The following is a 24,319-nucleotide window of genomic DNA, read 5'->3' as shown; positions in this document are numbered from 1 at the left end:
CTGTTGTGATTGGTCAACCACTTAGAGATGTTTCGCCGATTAGCCCATCATGTACGATGTGTTGGAACGCTAATGTTCCATAGTGATGTCACCTTGTTACAGAAGTAAACAAAGGATTCAAATGGAGGCAAGGGGGGGGGGGAAATTTCCTTTGGAGGGTACACAGGGATTTTAGCCTTTGCAAACCGTTGACATGCACTAAAACCTATCTAAGGCTACAGGAAAGAGAAAGAACCCTAAAAGCTTAATAAGGACCCTTTAATCAAAGCGCAGCTGTGTGTGTGTGTGTGTGTGTGTGTGTGTGTGTGTGTGTGTGTGTGTGTGTGTGTGTGTGTGTGTGTGTGTGTGTGTGTGTGTGTGTGTGTGTGTGTGTGTGTGTGTGTGTGTGTGTGTGTGTGTGTGTGTGTGTGTGTCAGTGTGTCAGTGACTGGACTGTCAATAAACCCCCCTCCCCCCTCCAGTCACAACAGAGACACAGACGGCTCCGACAATAAGGGGTCCTGTTGGTCTGATTGACTGGAGACGACTTGAGTTTTGTCAATAAAATGTAGCTTATGTTAAAAGACAATATCCAGTAGTGATTTAATCTGTATCCAGATTTTAAAGATTACATTTTGGCGTTTTTACATTTTCCAAATCAACCATTTTTTAAGAAATATTGTTAATTTTTTTGATTAGAATCTGGTTTTTGGACAAGACGTTTTTAACACATACAAAGAATTTGCTTGGGTGTATTTGGTGAATATATTAACACAATCAAACCTATTTTAAATGCATTTTCATTTCAAATATTATAACGTTTAAAAATCTAAAAGAACATTTTACAAAAATAATAACAACAAATAAATAATAATCTGGATCCAGAGTTTTCTTTTCATTATTTAATGTCTTTGTTTCTACTCAAAGAAAGAGACATTTATTATCTAACTTTACGATTTTTCCCAGAATAAGTAAATCAAGTTTTAAGACTCACATGAAGTTAGGCGACCTAAATCTTTTTTAGTGAAGCTGTAAAAGTCGATCGGGTCAAAGTTTTAGACAACTAAAAAGGACAAAACTCAAGGTTTTTATTTGACTTTCCAAGAAGTTTTTATTGGTTTTTTTGCTGCAGGAAAGTCTAAAATGTCAAAAATATAGGAAAATATATTGAACAGAATCAATCAAGGTACAAAAAGTCTTCAAAGGATGTTAGAAGACATGCAGCTTTGACTATCCAGAGTCAGGGTCTCAGCTTTCACTACCACCAACATCTCAATTTGCAGAAAGTCATTTAAAGCGATGTGTGAACACCGACCCCTGAGAGTTCACACCTCTGTCCGAGCGAGAATTAATCACTCTGTCCGAACACGTCCTGACACTTTTATAAACCCATCCATGTCTTGTGTCCCGACAGGTCCAGAATGTTCCAGGAACTTTACGGCTCCCAGAGGCGTTATCAAGACACCGGGCTTCCCCGAAAAGTACCCCAACAACCTGGACTGCACCTTCATGATCTTCGCCCCCAAGATGTCCGAGATCGTGGTGGAGTTTGACAGCTTCGACATGGAGCCCGACACCACGCCGCCGCCGGGCGCTCTCTGCAGATACGACTGGCTGGAAATCTGGGACGGCTTCCCTGCAGGTGAGGAGAGGGTTCAACTCGGGATGGATAAAAGATAAGATAAAAAAAGATATGTGACACTACGAAACGAAATGTAGAAATGTTGGTTAAAGCCTCAGAGGGTGAAACACATTCATGAGAATAGGCCTAAGCCATGAACAGAAGAAGTTAGACGCTTCTAATCACTTCTGGCACAATCCCAAAAGATGTGTGCAGCTTTCTGTGTCGCTTGTGTTTTACGACATTATGGTCAGCAGTTATTTTTTAATGAAATAAGTAAAAAATTCAAGGTGTGTTTTTAGATTGTTTTAGTTTTTAGCTAAATTTGCCCTAAAATAGTGTATAGAAGTCTTTAATGAGGGACATATAACATTACCTGAGGTTCTGCTGATTTTTGGGATGTGTAAAACTTGATTATACTGTAGAAAATGATCATTTACAAGGCAAAAAACAAAAATATATAATGTCCTATATCTCAGAGGGTTACTCAAGGAAATATTACTAGTTGAGTTCTCAAGGAAGAAGAGAACCAAACCGGAGTCAACTTGCCACAAAACGAACTAAAACTTGATGATAAAACATTACATTTTAGTATTTTCACTGGTTTAACTCAAGTGAAAATCCAAGATTATCATGGAAAATGCATTCAGAAACACAAAGAAAAGCATATTTTTTGTAAATAACCTTCAAGTTTAGACGCATTTTAGAGAACAATATTCAAAAGCTAAAGTAAAACATTGCAACAGCACATCAAAACAATATATGATGGATATTTCTCCTTGCTAAATGAATCATTTTTTAGGCATTTTATTAACTTTAGTGTTGTCTCAGACACACAGTGTTATGGCTGAGGAACCTGACACTAAAAATCCTCAAGACGAGATGCACTCCCTATAGATAGAGCAGTGAAATCAAACGGAAAGCGTCAGACAGAACGGCGAAAGAAAAGGAGGAGAAACAGCGGGGCTGCTCCTCCACAGGTGTCGGGTATAGGAGCGGAGGGAAATGGGATGCAGATGCAGGAGATAAATATGGGGAGCTGAGGAGGATGAGAAGCTCGAGACGGCTTCCCTCTGCAGATGTTGACAGCAAACAGGCAGGAGGCAAAGGAAGGAAGAGGAGGGAGGAGAATAAAGGGGAGATTGCTTCCCTGCAGGTAGGGAGAGCTCGGATTGAGAGATGGAGCGCTCAGGGGGAAATACAGGCAGGTTTTCACTAAACTTGCATTGACTTAACAACTTTATACAATTTACCACTAGTTTAACCCAAAAGATTGAACAACTATTGGACGATAGCGTCACTTTCCCTCCAAAATTCATCATACTCAAACTCTACAAATAATTTTAGAAGGTAGAAAAACAAATCCCACAACATCACTTAGTGAGGCAAAACTGCATACTCTGCACACATGGAGGCAGGATGTGCTGAGCGAGACTCCTTCACAGCTTGCTTATTGTTCCAGAACCATCCGAACCACATTTGTAAAATCGTGTCCCTGCACACGATCGCCGGCGCTGCCTCCTGCTCCAACCCTCCGCTCACTCTCCTCCCCTCGTTTTGGACGGCGTTTCTCAGCCTCCATTGTTGTCTAATTAGCCGTACAGTGTGCAGATAATAGGGGGGAGCTGCATACCTTGGACAGGCCTGAGCGGGCTGCCAGGATGCCCACAATACTCTCCGCTGTGCCCAAAGCTTTGCCTGATCATTGCCAGGGAGGAGACTGGCATGGGAACATGAAGGAAAGACTGGCACAGGTATACAGACAGTGACATGCACTTTAAAGTGGCGCCAGCATACATAACATGCCAGGGCTTTTCCTGTCAGATGATCTGTGTGTGTGTGTGTGTGTGTGTGTGTGTGTGTGTGTGATGCTATAAGCCATGTATTCCTGTGTTTGCTGAGAGAACATGTGTGTCAGTGCAGATAACAAAGCATCTCTGCAGCAGGGTGAAGACCAGGATGTAATTTTTCATCCCATCAAACGCATTCGCAACGTTAACACTAACACCAAACATTCCCAGCATGCACTGGTGAGAGCTGGAAATCTGTTCTTCAAAGGGTCTTTTTTCCTGGTGGGATTGAATAAGAGAAAAAGACATCAAAGGCTGAATATTTTAGGATTTAATCTCTTCATAGCAAATCTTAGAATTGTATTGTTATTAAGAAAATGTAGAAAACTCCTTAAACAAAACAATATTTCAGATTTACAAAAGACGAACCACACATAACCGTTGCTTCAATTAATGTAAATGCAGCCACATTGCTTGCAGGATTTTATAGCTGATTGTATCTGCAACAATCAGCCTTACAGCGAGTACATGTACTGTAACGCAGATGAGGGTAAATGTAAAATGTAATCCATCACAGATTGGCGAATATACCTGCATTAAACCGGATCTAGTGAACATTATCCTCCAGATGAGTCAAAGCACAGCATTGCAGTGTGATTTTATTGTGTGTTTTTGGATAATTTTGCTTCAGAAGCTACTATTTAATTGAACTCAGTTATTCCATTGCAAGAAGTCTTATCGCACAACCTGGACTGAACTTTGTGAATGTGAGTGACAAAACACACCGGTTTATCCCCCCCCCCCCTCACCGTCCTGATATGTAGTCCTTGCTGCACCTGACATGATTTATACAGTGTGTGAATGTGAGTGTCGAAGCAAAATGCAGTGCAAGTCAATGTTCCTGCTACCTGCCATCTCACCTTTTATTCCGGTACCAAAGGTGTCTCATGAGAGGCGAGAGAGGGGAGCTGACGGGAGATAAACAGCTGCTAATTGTGTTGAGTTTTTAATGCAAATTGGGCATTTTTAGACTTGAGTTTGGTGTAGACAGATGGTGTGTTTTTCCTCTTAAGTCACGAAACAATTCCCAGGACAGCGAGGGCAGAAGGGGACAAAGTGAATAATCAAAGCACTCTGCGGTTGATGAGCGATGAAGCTGACAATCTCCTTTTTTTCCTTCCTCCTCTTCCTCCCTCAGTGGGTCCCCACATTGGCCGCTACTGTGGCCAGACGTCCCCGGGCCGCGTGATCTCCTACACGGGCATCCTGTCCATGACCATCACCACGGACAACGCCATCGCCAGAGAGGGATTCTCCGCCAACTACACCATGCGTGAGAGGATCCTCCCCCCGGGACACGAAGACGAGGGTGAGCAGCTGGAAAAAGTGATGAGGATTTGAAGGGTGGAGGGAGGAAGGAGACGTGATGTGGAGGGTATACATGTCATCTGGCTTTGCAAAGGACCAGGGTGCCTTTTACAGATTGAAAGAATTCCTTTAGCAACAGCTGGTCTGTAAGTTCTTCATGGATTTCAAAGCCATTTTTTCTTCAACACGTAATCAGCTGTGAGTTAAAGGTAGAGACATTACATCAGACATCACGTTCGACCTATACTAAATATGATGTTACATGTACAACCGTGAAACCTTGAAAACATGCAAATCCTCTCATTTGGATGTGATTTTGTTTGGAAATTACAATGGTTTCATGTCGATTTACTCTGCCTTCATTTCAACAAATGGACTCAAAACCACTATTTGTTCCACTCAGCCCTTTCATGTATTTCTCCTCCCTCCCTCTCCAGTTACTTTCAGTATTTTAAAAGTTGAAAGTCTCTGCATTCGAGGAACATATCTCATCACATAGCAGTAACTTTGAATTAAATGTGATATGGTTATTATTAAAACTGCTTATAATTTCACCTTCTTTTAATCTCCTTGTTCACATAAGTATCCTAAAGAGTTCCTCATGCTCCTTCTCATGTGTTTGTTCCTGTGGTTTATCGGTACACCTGCAGAGCGTTAAGTCATGCTGGCCGTATGGTTGTAACTCACCCCCAGTCAACCCTGTTTAGGAATGTGAGTGTGTGGAGAAATGTGAGTTTACAGAAGGTCCCTCGTTGCCTGACGTATGCGTCTTGGGAGAAATGAACGTAAAACCCCTAGCTTTGCTGCTGTAAATTGATATTTAACAACTTGGAGTCAGTTGATCGGTACATGTATGTTGAGTTTGGGTCAGGATGATATACTTTTTATGGGAATTTACATCCAACTGCACACATTAGTTCGTAAATATCAAAGCTGAGTGAACTACGACTATACATTTCTAATAGATAATACACACAGGCTTTAAAACTGGTTAACAAATACAAAAGGCTAAGCATATTTAACCTTCTGGGCCATTGGGTGGATGTGAGGGTAGAGCTTGTAGTCTATTCGATGATATTCAACAGCTTTTTCTACATATTTCTGTTGACTGGTTAAAATATCCAATTAAAATGCTCATTTTGTTTGAGCAGGTGAATTTGCATAATCTACAGCTTTGTTTACCTTTTCATTTGAGGAATATTACGTAATGTGTTTGAATACCACACCATTTAATCACCACACATTTCACTGAACCAGAACACACTTCTGAATCACACACATTTTACCGAAGGGGTCGAGTCATTATCTTCATTTTACCGTTTTTTCTCTGGGGTTTTTACGCCTTACGAGGGGTTAGAATTAATCTGACAAAAAAAGGTTGGAAACCAGAATTCTACATCCATGCTGGGTCTTCATCCTCTTGAGATTCTCAGGAAGATCTTTGCTAACAGCCTCTAGAGAACCAAACCCTGACATCCTGCAGGGAATTTATGGCTTTCTCTCTCGCTGTGCTTCGGGCCATCACCTTCAGAAATGGCCTCCAGCCAGTCAGGCCTTTGATCAGCTGAACGATCAGTGGGGGGGTGTCTTTTTTTGTAACGTCCTTTCTTTGTTTTTGGATGGTGAGGTGGAGGGTTTGTTCCTCAGGCCTGCTGTGAGCTAGACTTTGAGGGTTGTCTCATGAATGGAAATGAAGGAAAGAGCAAAAGTAAAGTTTAGGTCGGAGGCTAAGGCAATGGGAAAGCTCTGACTTGCTTCCTGCATTCGTTGGAAATGTTTCTTTACCTCTATTTTATTTAAAGAACTTTGTGTCAGCCTGACAGACCTTATGTCTCCAGACCGGCCTCCCACACACACACACACACACACACTCACTAACTCACGTTTCCTTTAGCTACCCTCCTTCCTGCCGTGTGTGTGTGTGTGTGTGTGTGTGTGTGTGTGTGTGTGTGTGTGTGTGTGTGTGTGTGTGTGTGTGTGTGTGTGTGTGTGTGTGTGTGTGTGTGTGTGTGTGTGTGTGTGTGTGTGTGTGTGTGTGTGTGTGTGTGTGTGTGTGTGTGTGTGTGTGTGTGTGTGCGTGTGTGTGGACACTGTAGCAACACAGATACTCGCATGTCATTTCAGTGTGTCCAAATTCTGTTTTGTAAACCCAAGGGATTGTCCCAATTTTCTCAAACCATTCTTTAATTTGGGAGTGAAAGAAGGAGCTAAATTAGAGCTGTATCTATGATCTCCATCAGTGTGTGTGTGTGTGTGTGTGTGTGTGTGTGTGTGTTGTACAGACATAATAAAAACATCCTGCCGAAGCTAAAATGATTAGTTGATCCACAGGAAATTAATTCACAACAATTTTTAATAATCGGATAATCCCTTAAAGTCGTTAATCAAGTAAAAATATCTTCATCCATCTTTTTCTAAAGTGAGGATTCGGTGCTTTTGTTTGGTTTGACAACATTGTGCATTGATTTAGCCTCAGCTCGGGTCTTTGTTTGGAAAAAAATAAGATGTTAATCTGGGCTCCGAGAAGCTGATGGGCAAACGATGACTTATTTTGACTCGTTATTTACTATAACGTGCTGACCTTCTGCTGTTTACATCCATATTGTGATTCATTTATCATACTACCCAGTCATCAGTCTTAGCATGTTGTTTTTTATATTAAAGGGACAGAATTATCCTTTTTCTAAGCAGCTTTTAAATGCAAACGTTTGAATGTATGGACACTGTGTCGCCAAACTGTGTTTTGTTTAGTACCACCCAAGAGTTTGAAATGCCTCCTTTATAACGGCCCGCCCAGCAGGAAGCCGGGACAGCGACTTTACAGTGTCTGGGTGACTCTCCAGTCACAATGCTCACTTGTTTTTCCGCCTGAGCCAGAGACAAAACAAGCTTTTTCTCTCAGATTTATGACCGTCATTCCTTCACAATCTCTTTAACGGTATATTCAGCCATCAGCAATTGCAACGTGAAGAGCCAAATACCCAAAAGGTAGCTCATCCAGCTGATGATGCGTGAAGTAAAATGCTTTAAACTCATTAAACAGTTTTTTAGGACTCTGATGATAAACAATTCCCTTTATGATCTGAACGTGTATGTGCAACTGGAAAATTGCTCTTTTATCACAGCAGTGTATTGATAGTGTTGTGATATTTTGAGCATTTCCACCCTATTTTGTGTTTAGAATCTTTATTTTGAAAGTATTTCTGGTACTTCAAGACACACAAAGAACAACATATTGATTTAAGAAAGGTAAAAGTAGATTTACTGGGTTTTTTGTTCCTTGTTTTTGTTTAATACTTCATTTCTTCAGTGCCGTTTGCAGGATCCCAGTTGTTACTTTTTCCATATTGCTACTAAAAATGAAATATATACAAGAGATTTTTTCAACCCATATTCTAGCCTATCACAGTCAGTTATTCTGCAAAAATATGTTTTACAAAATCCCTTTTAGGACTCGCGTCATGCTCTCGTTAATGGACTTCTTGTGTCTGTGGCAGATTTCGCTTGCATGGAGCCACTGGGCATGGAGTCGGGGGAAATCTCCTCGGAGCAGATCACCGCCTCGTCCCAGTATAACTCCAACTGGTCCCCCGAACGCTCGCGGCTTAACTACCAGGAGAACGGCTGGACGCCGTCAGATGACACCGTCCGAGAGTGGATACAGGTCAGTGATGTCAGAAGTCGCGGGATCCCTTTTTGTGAATGATTCTTGAGGTCAAAATGTTCCTCATTGTCGAGTCTGATCTCAAAATGTACGTCTGCTCGCTCATGGAGAAAACGCTGTTCCTCGGTTTGAACTTGAACAGTACCGCTGAGATCCTGCTCACATGTGGTCTGAATATTGTTCACTCATTTGTACCACTTTCTCTGCGTGTCATTGGGGCAAAAAATAACCCAACCTGCATTATTTATTGACCGCCCCTCCAGCTCAGTTGACATTTCTTGTCTTCATTGTGAAATCTGACGGGGCAATCACTGAATGTGTTTGGATTCAGACTCCTTGTATTCGGAGTACTCAGACAACAAATGTTTAAACCGAGAAGCAGTTATTTCATTCTTAAATCTTTGAACATATTCAATACCTTTTTGCTGCTTGAAGACACATTGGTGGGAAACCAGGCTCCATTTGAATAACGCATGTTTGTTTGGCATGATTTGGTATACCTTAAGTATTGGGACACTTAAAAATATGAGTTTCTTTCATATGACTGCATGAAATATACAATCATTTTATTTCGATATTCACATATTTGCTCTTTTCTTTGATCTAGTCATAGTTATGGGGTATTTCAGTCTGTTCAATAATAGCATGAATGTTCTCATGAAGTCATTAGCTCCATATGAAGGCTTAATTTAAGCTACTGTCTCACTGAATTATGTTTCTTAAGAGCCTAATTTATGAAGATGTCAGGTTCCTTATCATGGATATTTTCAGAGAGAGAGCTTTGGGGTAAAAAAGTAAATTTAGCTTTTGCCAACACTTGCCTGTGGCTTTCTCTCCAGCTAGTTTCAGCTCACTTGGGTAAGCTTCCTCTGTGCCAAAGTTCAATTAATGTCATATTTAAAGGGTTTCTGTTTAAACCTTTACTTTCTTGTTTGTTTTAGATGCTCCTTTTATTCATTCAAAGTTAACTGAAGTATTTTATGCTTTTATTTTGAAGGCGGTTTTGGGTGCCTGGTGATTATGTATCATTTGGAGACAGGTAGTGGTGGGATTGGACCAAACAGATTGGGCAAATCATAGGGAAGTCCATTGATATTGGACCATTGGAAAAAAGGATATTCTTCCCAGCATTCTGGTCCATTTTGCTGCGTAGGATTCACAGTTGAGTTCATTTTCAGTTTGATTTCTTTATGTTTTGCCGCTACATTGGATATTCTTACATTTTGGCATTCAAATATATCTTTTTATGCCATTAGGCAAAACTGACTGGTCTTTTTAAATGAGTAAAGTACACCAAACTGAGGATAGTTCTCCGGATAAGAAGAGGATCTTTGGCATGGGGTTTTTGAACACTGAAGAAGAGTGCAGTCAGCCTTTATTATCAAACAGGATTCACTTAAAACTAGGCTTCGTAGACAAGGAGCATGTGCTTTTCCTCACATAGTTTGGACCTAAGAAAGCTAACCCCCCCCCTCCCTAAATAGACCCTTAAGGTGCGGCTTGAGTCCAAAAACGGTGCCATTGTCCCAGACAGGAACTCGTAGAGGAAGCCTCTCACTTCCTTCCTGTGTGGGTTACAACAGGAAGTAGACAGGAAGTAAGACGCGGTGCCGGATTAGTTGTAGTGGCTCTCTATTGTCTGTCTGGGGACTTCTTTTAGCTACCGGACCAGTGGCCGGACCACAGCTGAGCCCTCTGGGAGGCAATGATATGAAGAACAGTGGTTTTTATAGAGAAAGTGGGTTTATATTCACAGAGAGGTTGACTGATATGCTTAAAATATATTTAAGATATGGGATTTTCTTCTATTTAAAGTTAGTTGCCAACATTGCCTTCTGGATATTTGATTGTTTTGACTTCATATTTAATAAAAGGACATTTTTATTTATTAAAAGAGGTCAACACTTTAGAAATCAAACATCAAATCAGAGATATATTACTATGTGAGGTTTCTCAGACACAAGGTACTGTCCTGCCACCTTACAGGAAGCCTAAAATATCCAACATTTAAGCTTGTAATGAACTCAATTTCCTTTGTGGTTGATTCCCTTTTGCCCTTTCCTATTATAAAGATGGAGCAAACGCTGCTTTTATGCAGGCTGCTTTACATAAACCTTCAATTTGGCGGGATTGTATTGTATACAGCCCTGAGAAAAAGACCTGGCACAAATTGGAAACTTTTGTCTGCTCTGATTGGTTAGCTAGCCGGCTCTGTTGTGATTGGTCAACCGTTTACAGATGTCCCGCCCCTTTAGCTTATCATGTATAATGTGATGAGAGAAATTTTAGCTTTTGTGATTTACGTGCAGACAAACCTATGTCACAGGAAAGGGAAAACCACCAAAAGAATATTAGGGCACATTTGAGACCCATTTCGTGTGGTGTATAAACATTTAGAGGTACAACACCTAGCAGAGTTAGCTTAGCATGGTTTTAGCATTACTGTGTGCTAGTGTCCCTGTGCTGCTGGCCTCTGACCATCTGTGAGCGTGTGTCCCTGCAGACACAGGGCCAGAAGCTATGCAGGATCCAGTTTGCTGTGGAGAGACTTCTGTGTGTGTGTGTGTGTGTGTGTGTGTGTGTGTGTGTGTGTGTGTGTGTGTGTGTGTGTGTGTGTGTGTGTGTGTGTGTGTGTGTGTGTGTGTGTGTGTGTGTGTGTGTGTGTGTGTGTGTGTGTGTGTGTGTGTGTGTGTGTGTGTGTGTGTGTGTGTGTGTTCTGTTGTTGAAGCAAAGCTTTGTTGGCAGCTCCTCCTGCGAAACGGCAGACCATCCCCCTGCCTCAGTGATTTATAGCCTCAGAACCAGCGCTGTGGCCCTGAGTTATGACTGGTGTTTTTTTGTGTGAAGAGAATTCTCCGTTTTATTTGATTAAGTGCGGTGCGTGGCCAACTCCGCACAGCATGCCTCGCCTTACGGCTCTCCATTCATCTTCCCTGAGTAGAAAATTATGACTTTGTTAATTCTTGCGTGCCCGCCTCCTGCACTGCAAACACCTCAATTATTCATTCAAAGGCCTTTATATTTTATTGGTTACTATTTATAATGTTTTTTGAGGTGATGTCACCCGGCGGCAGACAGTGAGCTCATTATCTAGTTTTTTTTATAGATCTTAAATCATATTTTTGCACTTTAGTGACTCGTTTCATCAGCATGCTGGATGTCTAAAGCCTCGATTACTTTAAAGACAGCTTTTTCTCCTAGTTTGGAGACAAATAAACTGCAAAGCTAAAAAAGAAATATAATTGTACATGTGGAGCAATAAAGAATTTAAAGTTGAATGAACTTTATATGTGATGTATAAAGTGAAACCGATACATAATCTGCAATGAGAAAGGTCTTTAAAGTGGTTTCATATAGCGTAATTAGACAGAAAATGTAATGGCACAAACAAATTAAGGAAGAAATCCAAGTTTTAAGCAACCCAACTTCATCTTAAACATAAAAGTAAAAGAACTCTCTTTTAAAATGCTAACATTTTGAAGGGCTCAGTGGTTATCGATAGCTCTTTAATTAGCTGACTTTTAATGTGAAACCTATATATAAATCCATATCTGCAATGAGAAAGGTCATTAACATGCGTAGTGGTTTCATATAGAGTAATCATTCTGCAAATTGAATGGCAACAAATCTACGTTTAAAGCTCACTGACTTCATCTTTAACATAAAGGTAAAACAACTCTCTTTTGAAATGCTAACATTGTGAAGCAGATACTTTACTACGCTAAGTTTCCACTCTTTAATCAGCTGGGTGTCATGTTGTTTTTAGCAGACAGGGTTTCCCAATTAGTATCTTATTTTTGGAGTGAAAGCCTAGAACATGGAGCCCTTTTTTGATAATTGAAGGTGTCATTTTCCAAATTTAGCAATCAGCATTACCAGCTTTTGGAGGTGTAAATGTCACCAAACAGATACATGATTCCTGTAGTTTGTTATACAGGTAACAAATCAAATCAGGTACAAAAATAAGGGGAATTGATCCTACTTTGTACCAATGTGGCTCAAACACAGCCAGTGGGTTCATCAAGCTGCCCTTACATTGACTTGTAATTGCATGCAGTGATGTAAGCCCAGGAAAGGTTTCCTTCCCCTCCTGGCTTTAGGTATTTATAGAAGCCCTGCCGTTTGTCTTCAGGGTCTCTTTGACGCCACCAGGAAGAGCTCAGCCTCGTGCATCTGGAGAACATGTTGTGGGCCTCATGTGAGCGGGGTTTGTTGACGTAGCCGGAGCAAAGCTCCTCCAGAGAGCGTTAAAAGGTCTCCCATCCAAAACGGACCTCTGGAGGAATGCCTCGGTGAACTCCCAAACCCCAAAAACACAAATAAGTCTCTCTAACATGGACGTGTTGTGCTAATCATGTATCTTAATTTCTTACGCAATGAGCGGGAAGAGACAAAAAAAGTGATGAAATCAGAGCATGCATCAAAGAAAAGCCCTTAAAACCAAGCACATGTAATTGGTCTGATGTTTGGAAAGAGACCTTGAAGCTACGAGAAGAAAGTGTCTTCTTTTTCATCAAAGCCAAGGAGTCATTTAAAATAGTTTGATGTTGATGGGCTCGGTGGTTATAAAAAGCAGATATGTTAAAGTTTGAAACAATACCAAGCTCTTTAATCAGCTTTCATGTTGATTTTAGGTTTTCCAATTAGTATGTTATTATGGAATGAAAGCCTAGAAAAAGGAGCTCTTCTTTCTTAATCAATTTTCCAATTTAGCAATGAGGTTTCAAATCTTTTGAAGGTATAAGTGTCACCAAACAGATGCTTGAGTCCTGATTTATAGCCCTGCTTTTGAGCTAACGGAGGACTACTTCCTGTAGGTGGACAAACTGTTGTGTGTGGGAATAAAAACAGGGGTGTCTCCCTTAAAGAGGCCCTATTTTTACTATATTAAACAAAACAAAATAACCCCATTTTCCCAAACAGAAATCAGCTTACATCAACACTATGTCTTCATAAAACATTGAACCACCTTTAGGGTCACTCATGCATGTGTTATGAAGCTTGCATTGCACTGCAGCACTCTCTTCAGTACACACTAAAACCACAGATGAGAATTGAGTAATTGGAGCTCCTTTTTTTCTCTACTATCACCGCTAAAGCAGTATCCTGTTTTGGCAGGACATAGCGGTGTTTTTCCTTCAATCCCATTTAGCCACACTTGGCTGAATGATGTCCCCCTTCCTGCATTTTGTTCCCTTCATTAAAAAGCTCTGAGTGTGACAATCTTCTGTGGCATTCAAGGTACGCACTGCCAAGTGTTGAGTAATTAGAAGATGGATGAGCAATTAGCTTTAGTTATTTGACAGAGGAAGTCTGGAGAACGGGGCTTTGACCGGCAGGACAGACAACATATATAACGTTATTTAAACTGAAGGAAAATCACAAACCCTTTATTTCAACGCCTGCATCTGTGGAAAGTTGTCAGTATAAGAAAAAGCTGATCTTTCAATGTTTCCAACTTAAATATTGCATGTGGAGCAGGTATTATTGTCAACTTTTGTCATGTAATTAGCTGAATCTGCACAATAGTAACAATTAACGGGAATAGTTCCTTAATAATGGCACTTTTTTTTTTAAATGTAAGAGAGTCATGAATGTACATTTTCCAATTTTCTCCACTTATCAGGACATTTCGAACCCTACATTTCCAAAAGATCCGCTGAAATGCATTATTCTTTAATTGAAAAATGCTAATATCCATTCTGCATCAGTTGTATTTCTGAAGTTAAAGGAGAAAATCCACCTTCGACTCCAATTATTTCCATTAGAAACAGAGTTTACACTATTATTTGTTGGTCTATATATTTGGCAAAGGGTTCACAAAAGACCCAAAAGTGATATTCAGAGATATTCAGTGTACTGTTACGAGACCAGTAAATATTCTCTATTGACGAGCTGGAACTAGTAAATGTTTGGGAATTACGTTCTTGGAAAGAGTCCTCAATGATTAATGGATTACGGAAATGGCTGCAGATACATGTTTTCTCTAACTGAAGTAATTGTAATTACTCATATCATTGATTCAGTCTCTCTCCAACAAAGCATTCCAGCAGTTTCTTGAGTTGCACGTTCCATCCCCTCACCTTTTATCTTGTCACATTTCTGAGTATTGCGAACCCCCCTTACAGTAAAAGGGTCGAATAAAGGAGTAAAGTATGATATACACATGTATTTGATTATGTATGGTGTGTTGTGCACGACACATAGCGCAGATGAGGTCGAAGATGAGTCAAAGGATAATGAAGAACAATGTGTAGCCCATCTGTTGTTTTGTTTCTGACGTTTCTCAATTGTTAGCTTTTTTTCTTGGGAGAATTTCACCTCTTAAGGCCCCTGGAAGACTTTAAAGAGGCCCTATTATAATATTTTTGTATGGTTTTCCCTTTTCTGTGCTGTGTTATATTGATTTTAGTGCATGTAAATGGTCTGCAAAGGCTCAAATCCCAAATTTCGCTCCAGAGGGAGTTTTAGACTCCTGTGTTTACTTCCGTTACATAATGACATCACTATGGAACACTCGCGCTTCTTTTGGCTAGCGCTCCAACACATCGTACGTGATAGGCTAAGGAGGCGGGACATATATGAGAGGTTGACCAATCACAACCAGCTAACCAGTCAGAGCAGTTTTGGCTCTGGTTTCAGACAGAGGGTGAAAAGAGGTGTGGTATGAGAAAAATAAAGCGCGTTTTGAACATTAAAGCATGGAAACGTGTCCCAGTAGAGGAAGGAAATACAAATATGAACCAGAAAATGAGCAGAATATGTCCTCTTAAATCAATATAAGAAGAAAATCACGTGTTGGTTAAACTAGATACACAACCCAGGAAATATGATTGCTTCATTTTAAAGTGGCTCCAAGCTGACATAACTGGAAGTCTTCTCAACATAACTCTTGATGCTATAATGAAAAACAGAAATCATCAAGTAGCTTGTCGCTTAATTTCACAACTAAACATACCAAACGCAGCGTCTTTACAACATACAGTGCGTTCGAGGGGAAGCATCTCGTGGGAATTCAGATCACAAGGCAGATGGGAACGCCGGCGAGCGATCCCACAGAACATCGTTTCCCAGGGGTCTCTCCCCGTCAGTCACCGAGCCCACACAAACCCACGGGAAGCTATTTTCTTTCTTGTGCTCTTGAAAAAGCAACAGTGGGAGAAGTTAAATAATGGCTTCTGGTCTCTTCCCATGTACAGTATCACAGCGGGGACGCCTCTATGGTAATATAATTACATCCCATATATTACAGGCGTCCCACACACTGGAGCAATGTGTATTTTCGGTATGCAAGTGATCGTTTCCAAACTCAACAAAACAAGCAGCGTAGTTGAGTTGAAGTCGAATAAAATGGAAGTTAAATGTCATTTAATACACAGTTTTGAAAATAAATGGATTTAATTTTACGCCTTTTGCAGTTTTAAGAAATGTGATATACGGTTATAGTGAAATAATCTTAATTCTGTGGATGGGAATCGTTGATTTAAATCCCTGTAAGGCTTTCTGTAATCACCGCTGCTCGCTTTGATGATAGCTATCATTTTGATCTCTCTTTCTTTTATATGCACTTTTGAGAACAGCCTTGTTTCTGGACGCTTCTTTGCCGCAGAGAGATAAAAATGTCCCGGCCATCTGAAGTCTTTTTATCTGTAATTTAGCCCTTAGATCATAATTTCATAAGGGGGGAAAAGTGAGGAAAGTATTGCCACGAGATGAGATAATGCCACGGTAATTTCACTTGGAATGACTTCTTTTTACGGGTAGCTTTGAACTGCCGGTGAAACAAGGACAATTACATTAGTTTAATTTTAAGAAAAGAAACATGAAACAAGTGACACTATGTTTCTACTGTGGCGTGATCTGTTTAAAACTCAATTAAATTACGTAAAATGGATGATTTCTGAGGTGGAATTATTGCTATTTTAAGGATGTCTGGCGCGTTATTCTAACTCAATCAGGCACAAGACCAAACGTATTAGTCAGACAGAGAGGGTGGTTATTTTAAGCTGTGACCGTTTTTCACCTTGTGATAGCAGAAAGAAATGGCTGTTTTTCAGAAAGAAAACGGAGGATACCAGAAGCAGTTCTTTAGTCTTAAATGACACACAAATATAGCACATCACATTATAACTGTTAAACATGTGTTAGATACACTTTATCCGCAGGCTTCATTGGTTTTTTGTTATAAGTGCAGATGAATAGGCTTAAAACAACTCAGCTTTCCGATGCATGACCTTGAAAACTTAACGGTTCCCTTCTTCTGGTTAATGTATGTGTTGTTTTGGGCAGTATTTAGCCTTTCTGTGTCTTGCTTAAACTTGCATACATGCTAAACTAACATTTCACTTAGTAAGAAAGCTAAAGACAACGGCTATGGCTAAAGACAAGACAGAGTACCACACAGTTAACCTAAACTCCAACTGGTTCTGCCTTCTACCATGTGTTGATCCTTTTTCTTTGTCTAACTTGTGTATTTTGACCACTATGTGAGTTTAATAAGTAGCACAAGTGGTCATTGCTGGAGCTGTGTGTCAACGTTAGCTAGCCTGCTAGCTAGTTGTTGCTGTTGCTTGCTAGGAGTTTGTTTACTCTGACTTTCTGACCCTCACCTCTGACATTTAGTGGAATATGTTTGTGTTTGGTTCCACCACGAGTCAGACCAGGGTGTGACAACAGTTTAATCTCTGTTTTTCAACACAGACAGCCAGGACTGAAAGTTAAGACTAGCTTAGCGCTGGAAGCAGGAAGAAGACAGCTAGCTTTGCTCTGTCATTAATAAAGTTAGTTAGCAGAGGTATTCCAGGTGCTTCCCTTTGATTGCAGACTTTGTGCTAAGCTACGCTAACCTGCACCTCTCTGCACTGTACACAACATGGATATTTAATATTCCACTTTAATTATTGCTAAATGAGGCATATTTCCTAAACTGCTGGCGTGTAATCAACCTGACTCCTAAGTCTTCTAGTTTGGAGTGAAAAGATGACCCTAAAATCAGCCTATTTCATGTGAAGTTGTTTAGAGTTAAGTCCTTATTTACTGCTACCAAATCTGCTGTTGGTCTGATACACACACACACGCGCACACACACACACACACACACACACACACACACACACACACACACACACACACACACACACACACACACACACACACACACACACACACACACACTCATGAGGTCACACGCTAGTCATTAGTGATGCTGTTGGACAACCGTTAAATTGATCCTGAGCTGCCTCCCACACACTCTCACTCACACACCCCCTAACACACACACACACACACACACACACACACACACACACACACACACACACACACACACACACACACACACACTCTTTCTGTACATCCTTGAAGCCTCAGGGCTCAATCCCTGACTCACTCCTGAATTAAACACATGACGTAAATCACATGTCACGCTCCCTCCGTGTCCCGGGAAAGATTGTAAAGTGATTTAGGGAAATCACCTGAGAAATGTTTGAGAAGCATTCACATCTGATGCAACATTTCTGTACATTTAAAATCTTTTAGGTGTCAAAGCTAAAATGACAGAAAGGATTGAACTGTAAAAGCTGTGTTAGCATTTAGCACAAGTGGATCTTAAATAGTTAATGGTAAAGGGGAGGACTATGTCTTACAGCATGTGTCTTTAGTTAAGTTTCAGAGCATGCTGGCATGCTTGGTTTTGTTCTAGAGGTGGTTGACTTAGCTAAGGTTGCTCTCCAGTGTCCTGCTCTGATTTTTCACTGTCAACTTACTGACGTATCACGGTATAATTAATGAGATCAGAGCCGTTTGTTTCCCACATGCTGCAAATGAAACATGGTGCAAGACGGTGTTGAATTTATGAAGCTGTGGCTCTTTGTGTTGAAGTTGGTACTAAGTAGTTCATTAAACTACAGTTACACACTTTGACACTTTTAGGTCCATTGGAACAAACACAGCCTTATATTTAAGCAGAGCGGGGTTAAATCAGGCTTTTAAGTTCACCACTTCTGCATATTCAGGCTTTCATTTCCTGTGTTTCTTGGCAGGCGTTGTTGTATACTACAGAACTTTCTAATATGCTGTATTCAACTGGAATTTCTAAAACAAATTTCACTTCTTCTTTACCTTCCAGGTCAGATGTTCCCCACATTTTAAAAGCCACAATCCAAAAAAAAAGTTCATTTAAATTCACTCTCACAGCATGTTTTTTTTTAAAACCACATTCAGCTTTTACTTTTAATTATTCAATTTAATCATGTATACATTATTTTTAGCTATATATTTAAAATTGTATCTATTGCGTTTACCTTTTGTCTTTCGAATGTGTAGCTAATATATTTCAACAGTGTTTTCATTACGTTTAGATATAAATGTCGACCCATTTATCAATCACTTTTAGATATATATTTTTGAATTATTGTTCCATTGCTTTAAGACTTGCTTTTTGCATATTTTCACTGTTTATCCATCACTTTTATATCTATAATTTAATCATTTATCAATTGTTCTTAGATGCATTTTTTAAAGTATTTTTTCCCCTCTTTTAGATAAATATTTCTGCTGATAATACATTACTTTAATATTTATGTTTCAACTATTAGATACAATTTATATAATCCAACCATTTATCCATTACATATTTCTACATTTTATTCATAGATTATCACTAATCACTACTTTTATCTATCTATATTTTCCCTTTTATCCACTTCTATTAGCTGCATAATTAAACTTTTCCCCCCTTACTTTATGCAAAATGGTTAGCCTTCCTTGCTAATTGATTTTCCACGCACTTTTATTTGTAACGCGTTGGTCTTGCATCCGACTGAAATCAGTTGAGTTACTCGGAGTACCAAAAGTGCATCCTTGGGTGTCTGTCCTTTAATCCTTCATGAATATTTTTATTCACCTGTCCTTGTATCTCCCGTGTTTCCAGGTGGACTTAGGATTCCTCCGCTTCGTCACAGCCATCGGCACACAGGGAGCGATCTCCATAGAGACGAAGAAGCACTACTACGTCCAATCGTACAAAGTGGACCTGAGCTCCAACGGCGAGGACTGGGTCACCTTGAAGGAGGGCTCCAAGCAGAAGGTAAACCATGATGGAGTCTATCGTGCTGTGCATCTAATATTGATGAGTAATGAAGGACGCTGAATCCTAATCAATGATGAGGGAAAGTGCGGATGGCTAAATCAATGTTTTTTTTCCAAGGCTGACAGCTTTTGGCGGCCTCTCTAATGTGAGCCTTGACTGAATTGAGTGCGCTGAAAGTCTCATCAAAATGCATTTATTCTGAGGAACAAGTCAGGGAGTTGTCTAAGTGACATTGGTGCAGAGATAAATTGATGGCTTGCAGAGTTTATGACATACTGATAGACAAGTACATCAGACAAATCATGTCAAGAGAGTCTGGAAAGTTATCAAGGGGGATACATTTGACTTTAGCACCTCGTTATTTCAATATATGGACAGTTTTAGTTGTGATCTGTTTCCGCACTACAGCTTGAAAGTTATTTCAAATGAAAGTTCCAGTGTTTTCTGTCACGAGTCAGAGTCCAAACAGCTTCTGCTCGAAACACAACAAGCGAGCAGTTCATTAACAGTCAGCTGATTTTTACACATGCTGTGTAGCTATAAGTGTTTCAGGCACTTTATATAATCGCATAGCTCCGAGGCAAAGGTGGTACAGCAGTGTTGGCTTTGGTGGTTATCGCTTTATTAGCAGTAGTACTAAAAGAAGCAGATATATTGCTGGTTGTGATAATATTTGTACAGCAGCAACATCATTTGCTTCAGTAGCAATAATATTTGTGTCAATGTTGGTGAAGCATTGGTAGAAATAGAAGTGGGAGTGGCAGTCGAATAAGTGGTATCAGCAGTGCTGGAAATAATTGTAGTAATTGTGAAATAGCATTCATGGTCAGAGGAAATCAGGCAAAAAGCCAAAATGTAAAATATATGTGTGGGATTATTTGTGACTATATTTATGTCAGGATTCAAAAGATTGTAAAATGGCTCTATTTTTTATATGCATAGTTGTGTCCCAGGCTCCTCAATCAATTCAATATACTTAAACAAGAAATAGTCATAACACAGGGTTTTGTCTAAAGCAGGTAACATCACCCTCCTAAATGTTTAGTGTGTTATAATACATATCATTTATATAGCAGCTTTTAAGGTACTCTCAGACACTTCACAACAAACATACCATATGAGCATGTAGAACAATAAACCCGAAACCTAAGAAACCACATGATAAACAAGCAGAAGATTCCCTGAAATGAACTAAAGAAAAAACAAAAGAACTGAACAGTTGGAGATGAAATGAGGGGGAAAGAGGTTAAACTAACTCATAATATTTGCTCTTCTGGTCTTCAGATCTTCGAGGGGAACCAAAACCCGACAGACGAAGCTCGCTCTTTCCTCCCCAAACAAACTCTGGCTCGATACATCCGGGTCCGCCCCATGTCCTGGGTAGGAGGCATCTGCATGCGCCTCGAGCTCTACGGCTGCAGGACGTCAGGTGGGTAACACGTCCGCTGACAAATTCACAAAAACTGTCTCTGAGGCTCTGAGTTCCTTCTTGATGCATCGATTTATGTTTGCAATAACTGCTGGAATCACTCGTATATTTCATGCATTTACCTTCCCAATTATCTGTCACTGTCCCCTCATGGATTATTGAAGTGTAACGTCATCTAAATCTTATCTAATCCAGGTGGATTATCACATAGATACATGCACTCAGTATATCGAATATTCCTATCCCTGGCTTTCTGGTCAACAGAGAACGATATCTTTTTAGATTGCATCTCTTAAATGTTCTTCTGCCCAGCGTTTAGTAATGTATGGTATGGAGATGCATGCTATAGATGTGTTTTTAACCAAAGTAACATTTCAACAACCTCAATGTAGCAGAAGAAGTTAAAGACACATGGCAAAGTACTATTTTCTATTTTCAGACATCCTGTGCACTTTATTTAACCTTAACCTTTACATTTATTTCATCACTCTATTATACAAAGTCATATTAACACCTAAAGTTTATTTCGGACCATACACTCCCCAGTCCTAAACAAATCTCCCTTTTGCTCGTCGTAAATCAAACGAACATATTGTTGGCTGCAGGACGAAAACCTCCCGTCGCTTTCTGTTGATTTAAAATAATCACCGCTTGTAAAGTGAGCGCAGAGGCCCCCCCCCCACCCCGAAGGACACCGTTATTCATTACTGAGGAGCAGAGGAAAATCATTACTCATCCTCTAACATTACATAAACTTTAGTCCTTGATGTGTTACAAGGAACTCTCAGCAGGAGAGCTCCATCACGGAGATATTAGACTCTTAACTCACGTGAGAGCCGGCTGCTGAGTGTCAGACGGGCCATTCAGGACATTTAATCACAAAACTGGGGAAATGTGTGCGTGGTGTGCACATAAAACACGTTCTAAAACACGTAACCTGAAACTAAATCCTCATTCTGACCATAATGTAATCAACTCTACTCGTCTTTATTTGAAGAGGCTCTTTTATACTGAATTGGGTTTCCCCTTTCCTATAGTGTGACATAGGTCTTAGTGCATGTAAATGGTCTGCAAAGGCTAAAATCCCAAAGTTTCTCTCCCACAGACTCCCCGCCCCCTGCCTGAAACAGGCTCCCTTGTTTACTTCCGGAACATAATGACATTACAATGGAACACTAAAAGCTCCTATTGGCTAGCGCTCCAACACATTGTACGTGATAGGCTAAGGGGGCGGGACATCTCTAAGAGGTTGACAAATCACAACAGAGCCGGCCAGCTAACCAATCAGAGCAGACTGGGCTCTGGTTTCAGACAGAGGGTGAAAAGAGGTGCTGCAGCACAGGCAGTATGAGAAACATAAAGAGCTTTCTGAAGATTAGAGCGTGGAGACATGTCATAAAGAGGCACAAAAGACACATTTGAACCTGAAAATGAGCATAAAAGTGCCCCTATAAATAAATAATGAAATACAGGAAAGCAAAACCCCCCTTCTGCCGATTTAACCCATTTTCTTTCTTTATCCCTGGGATAACATTTGGTACTCATAAGCACAGGAACACACACAGATAATGCTGCAGGGGGTTTCCATGAAGTACTCTGCGTAAGCTTTAAACGCACGTCCTCAGGAGCTGTTGGAAATCTCCACATTAAACCGGAAGCATCACACTGACTGTTTGAGTCCGGATATTAGATCCAACTTGTTGTGGATAATGGATGAAAACTTAACTCGCAGTGACCAGACTATTGTGTCCACTTTAATTAAGTGTTTCTGGTTAGGAGAAGAACCAAAAAGCACAGCGAAAGTCTCTGAATGCTGCAGTAATTATCCCCGTTTATTTCCTCATAGTGAACACAGGCTGCTCCGGTTGTTCAGCAGATTGTCTCGTAGCCTCGGGGTCACATGTAGCTTCTCCTTCAACAGACCAGTCTGTCAGTGTTAAGAGCCCATTACACTTTCAACCTCCCATTTCTTCCAAAGAAAATCTGCTACCAGCTGCTTCTTGACTTCTGACAAACATATACACGCGTGCAAATCTCAGACTGAAAAGCAGACATTGTGGTATGTGTAGTTGGTTGTAGCATTCATAGCAAAACTAGCATTTAATACATCAGAATGGCTGTCTTTATGTGAAGTTTTCCTCTTTTTTCCCCTGTCAAAATGTTTCCAGTGAGCTTTTAATTGGAATCAAGGGTTTAAGAGTAGAGGGTGTCAACTTTAAGATTAGATTAAATAGTAGAACATCTCTGATTCCAGATAGTTGAATGGAAATATGTTCAATTTGTTTTACTTTTCTAGGACAGTAAACTAAATATGTGCACCCACATTCCTGGTAGATATCACTGAAACTTTAACCATCTATTGTTTTTACTCACAATCCTCAAAGTAAAAGGTTATAAAAATGCCCTTTCCATAGTTGTTGAATCCCTCTTTTAAATATTATAAACCTCCGTGCCGTGTTGGTGTAGTTAAAACGCCTTCAAACTGACGGACCTGAAACTGGATAGCATTTCATCTCACTGAAGAGTCACTCAAAGCAACTCAGCCCTTTGAATGTCTCTAACACAGCGCTGGATTTGCATATTTTGATGTGCACAGTGCTTGAAGTTGTATTTGTATTGTTGTAACAGCAGAGCTACAAATAAAAACAAGTTGCCAACATCAACATGCATGGTTTTACACAAGAATCTACATCCATGTTCAAACACACTCCTCCGAGGGATGAGGCTCTGTGTATTCACTCTTTAGTTTAAACTGTGCAGCAGCGGCCGGAGGGCATCAAGTAAAAGTGCTGACTAAAGCAGCGACAAGATAAGCCTTTTCCTATCGTACTGTACTCCTTTTTAAAAGTTGCTTATCTCCCTGTTTCTCTCCGTACAGACTACCCATGTTCGGGGATGCTGGGCATGGTGTCCGGTCAGATCTCCGACGCTCAGATCAGCGCCTCGTCTTACGCGGACCGCGGCTGGGTGGCTGAAAACGCTCGCCTGCTCACGGGGAGATCAGGCTGGACCGGGCAGCAAACCAAGCAGCCCTTCAAGAACGAGTGGCTGCAGGTGGGGCTTTATACTGAGCGTATAGTGTTTAATAATGGGGGACAAAGGGGGGACTTTGGGGCATGCAGATCCCAGTCAAACCCCTGATGGTGCTTAAAATTGTTTCATTGAGTCGGTAATTGTGCAGAGAGGTGCAGAAATCCCAAAACCCAGGAAATGAGTCAGTTCCCACATCCGGTTCCCTTTGGTTTTTTTAACGTGTTTTTGGTTAGAGGCCAGAAGATATTTTAACGTTTGAAGATATTAAATATGTCAGTAGGCCTATATACTACACTGGTGAATCTCCAGAGCCTCTTTGTGACAATTTGAGACTAATAAATGTCAA

General features: G+C 40.4%; 1 protein-coding gene across 2 annotated transcripts in view; it reads left to right on the top strand.

The window, feature by feature from the left end:
* Window positions 1-24,319, top strand: part of LOC134866221 (neuropilin-1a-like) — a 72,388-nt gene that overhangs the window by 31,086 nt on the left and 16,983 nt on the right. For both annotated transcript variants that reach the window (XM_063886256.1, XM_063886255.1), the window contains 6 exons: window positions 1,394-1,621; window positions 4,589-4,759; window positions 8,256-8,422; window positions 19,353-19,508; window positions 20,796-20,940; window positions 23,819-23,994. In XM_063886256.1, the coding sequence (XP_063742326.1) occupies window positions 1,394-1,621; window positions 4,589-4,759; window positions 8,256-8,422; window positions 19,353-19,508; window positions 20,796-20,940; window positions 23,819-23,994 (1,043 nt within the window). The remainder of the gene's footprint in view (window positions 1-1,393; window positions 1,622-4,588; window positions 4,760-8,255; window positions 8,423-19,352; window positions 19,509-20,795; window positions 20,941-23,818; window positions 23,995-24,319) is intronic.

The sequence above is a fragment of the Eleginops maclovinus genome, chromosome 6, assembly GCF_036324505.1.
Source record: "Eleginops maclovinus isolate JMC-PN-2008 ecotype Puerto Natales chromosome 6, JC_Emac_rtc_rv5, whole genome shotgun sequence".
Classification (NCBI taxonomy): Eukaryota; Metazoa; Chordata; class Actinopteri; order Perciformes; family Eleginopidae; genus Eleginops; species Eleginops maclovinus.
The sequence above is the reverse complement of the archived record's forward strand: the minus strand, read 5'-3'. Positions and strand labels throughout refer to the sequence as shown.